Here is a 7,488-nt window from a genome sequence, read left to right as displayed (position 1 = left end):
ATTGTTCATACGAAAAGGCAATCATCCGTGACCTGGTACTCCACTGGGTCAAACGAATAATCGCCGTTGAATTCCAATCCATCGTACCAGTTACTGTGAAAACCGGTCAGTGATGTAGAACCGGTATGCTGAAAAATGTCCATGCTGTTAAGCCCAATATTCTCAAAGCAACCAATATTTTGAAGAGAGGAAAGGGGTGATTCCTCAGGTAGAGAAACAAAGTCTTTTTCATTCTTGGCTCTCGGTTCTCTTAATGGAGACATCCAAATTTTCGACCCATCAGTCTCGTGTTTTACTCCAAAACCTTGAGAATCTACAGACCCGCGTTCAACTTGGACTGAAACAGAGTCACTCGTGCATATCACCGGTAATACCACTGTACTGTTGAGCGCTGGCTTGGTTCTAGTTGAGGCTGTCTTCTGCTCTGGATTACAAGCTACCGAGATAATAGATGTTGGAGGCAGCGACTGACTAGTGGTTGTCTGATGTATTTGGCCAGTAAGCGGCAGGTGTGAGCAATCCTCTAATGAACTGTTTGGCTCATGATCATGTTTTGAACGCTGCACGCACGATGTTAGAGGGATGCCATTGCTCCAGGGTTCTTGCTTTGGTGTGGAAGTTTCAACAGATGATATTGTCCCTATAAATGAGAGAACATCACTTAGTGGAGGGGCACTGCTTACTTTCCTAATATTAGGAACGTTAGGCTTCACTCTACCCATTTGATCTTTTAAACGCAAGGCTACTGTGCTCTTTACGTTGTTGGCAAAAATAGCGGGAGTTCTATTATACGCCTGGAAATTTTGGGTAATGGGCACATATCGGCCAGAAGCGCTGATTTGATTCATTGTGGCTGAGTTCTGGAAGTTAGCCCGGGGACCAGTAGGGTTGAAATCAGGTTGGATGTTTTTGACACTACTTCTCTCTTCATGTTGCTTCTGCAATCTACTCAAATAGAGACGGTATTTCTGCAGAATGAGCATTCAAATTAGATATGCTATGACTTTATTAAATTTAAAGAAAAACTAGATTTTAGAAATACAAAGAATTACAGATGTCTACGGCTAGACTATACTTATGCCAGATACATCATGTGCCAGGAAGATGAGGCTATGGAGCGTGCAGTAACAGTTAAGAAAAATAATTCATTTCATGACAGGAAAAAAAAACAATGAAGATTTTATAGAAAGAGGTAAATATTTGGCTATATATGCTACTTTTGCCTAGGAGAAAAGCAGAATACATGGAACGTCCAAGAAAACTATAAAGAGGAATAATTGCATAGTGCATATTGATGATCAAGAAATACTAAAAGAGTGATCACTTTTGTTATTTAGGATCAATTATTCGGCATGATGGTAAAATTGAGGATGATGTTGTACATGGAATCAGTTTAGGATGGTTAAAATGGAGAGTGATTCTAGAGTATGTGACCGTCAAGTATCTATGAGATTGAAAGAAACTTTTATAGACAGTTATAAGACCAAGAATGCTATATGGATCAAAATGTTGGGCAATTAAAAATCAACCCAGGCAAAAAATGGGCATAGCATAAATGAGAATGTTAAGATGGTGTTATGAATATACCCTAAAAGATAGAATAAAAAATGAGTGCATACGTAGGAGAATAGAGGTTGCTCCTATTAAGGATAAAATGAGTGAAACAATTTTGATGGTTTGGCCATGTACACAGGAAGGCGGTAAACGCACCGCTGATAAGAATTGAGAAGATCATATTTAATGGAGCAAAGCGGACTAGAGGTAGACCTAAAAGAATTTGGTTAGAAATAATTAAGAAGCCCACAGGTGCCCCAGCTCCGTAGTCATGCTAGCCGCCCCCCGCCCATGGTCTCGCACCCTTTTGCTTGCTTTTTTCCATTGAGATTCGTGAAAACAGAAAGAAAACTGACTCCTAAGATCATTTATCGATTCACAGCTTCGCCTTCCCTTCCTTCCTCGTGTGTACATCAATACCAAATAATACCTACAAGAAAAGAGTCTATATTGATAGAAATCTTTCTGTACCAGTTAAAATTAGATCATGTTTATGGCTTTAATATCTTATTTTTGAAGTTTATTCAATAATTTATGAAGAGATAAAAGTATTGTAAAAACTTGTGGGGCTCAAGTTTCTTACTCTTCTCGTGTAAGTAAACATTTAGATCTCCTGAATGTTTGGTTCATTTAGGGGTGTTTAAGGAGATAACACATGTTTTAATGTTCAAGTTTTTCAACCGTGGATCTCATGTCATGCATCAAACATCAAAAAATAGGCTGAGAACGTGAAAACACAGATATATTTTGTACGCGTATGAACTCCCCTGTACACTTAGCCAATTCAAACTAGCATATATATATATATATATATATATATATAATATATATATATATATATATATATATAATATATATATATATATATATATGAGAAAAGCGGAGGTGAGCTGGCAGGTAGGAAATTTCTACGCTGCAAGTGTATGACATGTGAGCCCCACACCAATGTGACTAGTAGGGGGTTCACATGTCATACACTTGCAGCGTAGGAAATTTCTACGCTGCCAGCTCCACCTCCCCGTTTCTCTCTCTCCTCTCTCTCTCCTCTCTCTCTCTCTCCTCTCTATATATATATTATAATATATATATATATATATATATTATATATATATATATATATGAGAGTTTCGCTAAGGTGACGTCTTAGGTAATCATCTAAGGACGCGGCCTAAAATCACATGATTGAGCTGCATTATGGATGATTCACTCCGTTGAACTTGATCTACATATTATAAAACCCCAATACACTAAGTTTGAGGTGAACCCGTCGTCGTTTGACCCTTCATCCACTCGTATCAATTTTAACGGGTTCGAATGAATAGAGCTTTTCACATGGCTCGACGGAGGGTCAAACGACGATAGGTTCACCCCAAACTTGGTGTGTTGGTGTTTTAGAATATGTAGATCAAGTTCAACGGAACGGATCATCCACAATGTAGCTCAATCATGTGATTTTAGGCCGCGTCCTTAGATGATTATCTAATGCGTCACCTTAGGAACATTTCATTTTAACAAGAGAAAATTGACAACAGCCAGAAGTCTCTGAAATTTCATTTTAACTAATTTATAATCTCCTCAAATAAATTCAGACATGATAAAGACTTGATTACAACATATCCCATCTTTCGCTCGCCCACTAAATCTAAAGCTAATATGATACGAAGTCTTCTAATAACCGACAGATGTCGCTTCTATTCCCACTACTGAACTCTTTGAGCAATCTTACAGATTACTTCGTATCTTAAAATTGGAAAAGAAGGGATAAGCTAACATGCCTAATGAGTTTGACTGTTTGTTACACACTTAACAAACTATGCACTAAAAGTGACTTCAACCTTTTCTTTTAGAATAAGAAATTCTTTATTTAATTTGCAAAAAAGTATATGAAATGAAAAGGTGTTTAAACCATGTAATTTCCAAGTGCATAAACATGATAAGCATAATATTGTTTCTTCAATTAAAATTTTGTTGTAGGGTCTAGCAGGGAAAAAATGCAAAATATATCAATACATCAGGAAAGATAAATAAAAGTTAACAAGAATTACAGCAAACAGTATTGCTAAAAGATCAAATTCTAGCAGCTAAGAAAGTGTGTTATCTTACCTGCAGGTGACTACCAACATTTTCTCTTGTTAACCCGGGGATATTCATCAAGTCAAGAATCTTCTTTGGACCAACTTCTGCGGATAGGAGTAATCATAAATCAACCATCAATAAAAAGTAAAATATGTCATCAGTCAAAGAAAGAGAGATTGGCATACTCACTGTCAAATCCTATTTCTTTCACAGCATTCACAAATTTTTGATGAAGATCCACAGACCACACAACTCTAGATTTCTTCACTGCTGCAGTATCGTTACATTCTTGATCCGAAGTTTCTTTGCTGTCCAAATCTTTTCGCTTTCCAAGACATCCTTGCCTGTCATCAAAATCCTCAGAAAAACTTCTACTCATTTGAATATCTTCACTGATATCATGGTCTTCAACCTCTTTCAGTTCGTGCATTTTCTTTCTATAAACATGTTGCCATATGTTTCTCAGCTCTTTCATTCTAATGGGCTTAAGTAGGTAATCGCATGCACCATGTTGAACCCCTTTCATTACCCTACTTGTTTCCCCATTCACGGACATCACTGCACGGATTCAAGTAATAAATCAAATGTTAATAACTTATACTTTATCGTGTTATCCCCATAAAAGCTACATGTTGTCACATAAATAACTAACTGATGACAGGGAGATCCATCTCAAGTCCAACTTGTTCCAGAAGCTCGAAACCATCCATGTCGGGCATATTGACATCGCTAATTACAATGTCAAACTTATCCCTTCTTCCACGAAGCAGGCTCAGTGCAACTGTTGCTAAGCCGCATGTTGTTACTGTATCACGGAGTAACAATTAGAATTTGTTAATTGCTATGAGATGAACTTATCAATATCCAATGTAACCACTTCGAAAAATGTCGTATCGTCAAAGATTAAAAGCTCAAGCGATTCAGGCATTCACAAGTATATATTAACTGTAGTTGACATTATTTTCTTGGCACCAATACTCCATTGAAACCTCATGTTTTACAAAGTTCAGTAAGAAAAATCCTCTGCTACTTGAAATTTGAAACTGACTCTCTTCTTTCATGTAGTACTAAAAAAAACCTTGCACTGCCTTAAATTTAGCATAAATATCCCAGTATTCAAGATAATACAAATATGTTTTTTGTTTAATTAAACAGAACAAGGGTTTTATGAGTTTGCTGCTAAATCTTGATAATACATGTGGATTCTTCTACGATTTACCCTCTGTCCTATTTTCCTGGCCTTTCTTCTCTTTTCCTTCCTTGATTTACTTCATGTAAAAGGTTAATGTGCAGAAACATCATATGAAACATGCACAGACAAGAACACAAGGAGTGTCCCCCAAATCACAAGTAAAAAACTACTAGTGAAGCTAACCAAAATAAGCATCTAAAAAGGAAATCAATTACTGCTATTTCAGACACTTGATCCTCTTTAGATATCTATTCCACTCCATTGAGCGTGTCAATATAAGTTTTGCTCGATATACATTCTTAACAAACAACATATCATCAAATCAAGCTTATGTCTAGTTATGAAAACATGCGCAATTTAAAGATATGCTTACTTATTTACTTAAAAAAAACTAGTTCCTAAGCCAAGAAAGATACCATTTTCAATCTCTAATGGTCGGATGGAAATAGAGCTGCAAGTTTAAATAGAGCAACTGGATTTGTAAATGCATTGTTTGGTCTACAATTTTGAAATTAGGAAAGGTAAATGGACTTGCATTTTGTTAGGAAAAAAAAAAACAAATGCTGCAGCCAATTTGGTGGGAGGAAAAGCTGCCGGATGAAACTAAAAAATGAATATAAATTCCACCTTATCCAAAAAAAAACTTTTAAACCCAGATAGAAAACTACCTCCACCAAAGTTTTCTTATATGGCAAAATTATATAGCTTTTGCGCTAATTATTTTGCACCAGACACTGAATTTGAAATGGAAATACATTTCCTAGAATAAAATTACAAACATTCAAACAATGAATTTGAAGTTGATTAACTGCATCAAATGATGCATGCAACATTTGCTGCTGCATTATTTGCAGAAATTTATTTTTGCAGCAAACCAAACAGCCCCTAAGTCCATTAACCCACAAACCAGTCCATTTCAAAAGCTCATCCAGACATAAAAACAAGCACCTGCAGTGCACCAGACCCAGCTGAACAAAACCAATCCGAAAAAAAAAAAAAAAACAAAAACCCATCAGAGGTTGAATCAAAACACCTTCATATGAGCACTTTCTGAGCATTTTCTCAAGGATTTTCATCCAAGTTGGGTCATCATCCACCACCAAAACCCGAAGGCCAACCGGAAAAGCCTCGGCCCGAGATGGGTTCTCCATTTCTAAGCTTAGAAGAAGAAGAAGAAGAAGAAGAAGAGAAAGGAGTAGGGGAGTCTTGAAGTGAATGTGCTAGCAAATATGAAGTTCTTTTCTTATATTATTTTTGGAGGAAGAACGAGGGACAACTTTGTAACGAATATTGGCGCCTGTGACAGTTGCCTCTACGTGGTGCCACGCTTTAGGTATTAGCTTTTGCTTTTTCATTTTACTATTAATATATAAAAATAGTTAAAACACATCAATAATACATTAATAATAATGTTGAATATTATATTGGAGATGATGATAATGAAGTTACTTTGTTGATAGGGCCTTTTTTTTTCCAATATCAGGGCATCTCCAACCCAGCATCAAAATGGTGCAAACAGTGCTTTTTGTTGCACTGTTCATTCTCCAACCCAGTCCCATTTTCTGCGCCATTTTGGTGTAGTTGAACAGTGCTGTACCAAATATGGCGTTACACTGTTCATCCACCCCATTACTGTTCATTTTTAAAAAAAAATTTAAATATTTATTTTTACCTCTTACTTAATATAAAAATAGATAAAAGAAAATAAACTGAGAATATTCTGAGAATATTCTTTTTTGGTGCAAAAAATGGTACAATGGGTTGGAGATGTATTACTGTTTGATATGATTTTTGCACCATTTTGATGCAAAATTTGCACCATTTTGATGCAATGGGTTGGAGATGGTCTCAGTCCCTGAAGTCTTTAACATTTTCATATTAGTCACTTAAATCGTCGAAATTGTCATTGGATCCTGTGTTTTCTGTATCTTGCGGTAGCAGCTCCTCTTGATTAGAGAGATTAATTTAAAACAACTTATAGAAATTAGAGAACCTATGTAGCAGTTTCTATGATTTGAGGGACTAATATTAAAACAACTTACAGGCGATTGAGATGCGAAATATTAATTTCAATGACGGAGGGGCTATTTTCAAATATTAAAGATTGAAGAGACTAATAGCTGCCCCCTTACAGTCTATTTATTACTGTTATCTAGTTTTGAAATCTAAAAGAATGCCATGAGTAATTATATTTTTATAGTGAATAAATGTGAAACAAGCTTAAACTAAATAGAAAATCACATCAAAATAATTCATTACGAGTAGGCTAAATAGCACTTAACTACCTTATAGTTTTACTCACTTTGCACTTATATACCTAAATTATTTTTATTAGCATTTACATAAATTAAGTTGTTTAAAATTGACGCATTTGTACCCTCAGCAAAGATGAAAATTTTCACCCGAATATTTTCAAATGACATTACAAATTAGTTTTAGAGTTTTTTAATTGTTACTGTTTGTTAAATTTACCTTATCGAAATTCTTGTTTTATTGTATCCTAATTCTAGTTTAAAAATAGAAATTGAATAGATTACACAGTAAATTCAACAAAAAAATAATAGTAAGAAAGTTATAAAATTAAAATATGAATGTTATAATGGAATATTTGGGTGAAAATTTTCGTATTTGTGTAATTGAGAGTACTAACGTGCTAATTTTAAATA

General features: G+C 35.2%; 1 protein-coding gene across 1 annotated transcript; it reads right to left on the bottom strand.

The window, feature by feature from the left end:
• LOC109826276 (two-component response regulator ORR26-like) lies at positions 6-6,147 on the bottom strand. The gene is made up of 6 exons (XM_020393286.1): positions 5,856-6,147; positions 4,283-4,435; positions 3,820-4,188; positions 3,658-3,734; positions 719-968; positions 6-640 (listed from the first exon to the last, which is right to left on the bottom strand). The coding sequence occupies exons 1-6, from the start codon at positions 5,971-5,973 to the stop codon at positions 6-8; spliced, it is 1,602 nt and encodes a 533-aa protein (XP_020248875.1). The 5' UTR covers positions 5,974-6,147.

The sequence above is a fragment of the Asparagus officinalis genome, chromosome 10 (assembly GCF_001876935.1).
Source record: "Asparagus officinalis chromosome 10, Aspof.V1, whole genome shotgun sequence".
Classification (NCBI taxonomy): domain Eukaryota; kingdom Viridiplantae; phylum Streptophyta; class Magnoliopsida; order Asparagales; family Asparagaceae; genus Asparagus; species Asparagus officinalis.
This window is presented reverse-complemented; position numbering and strand designations above follow the sequence as displayed.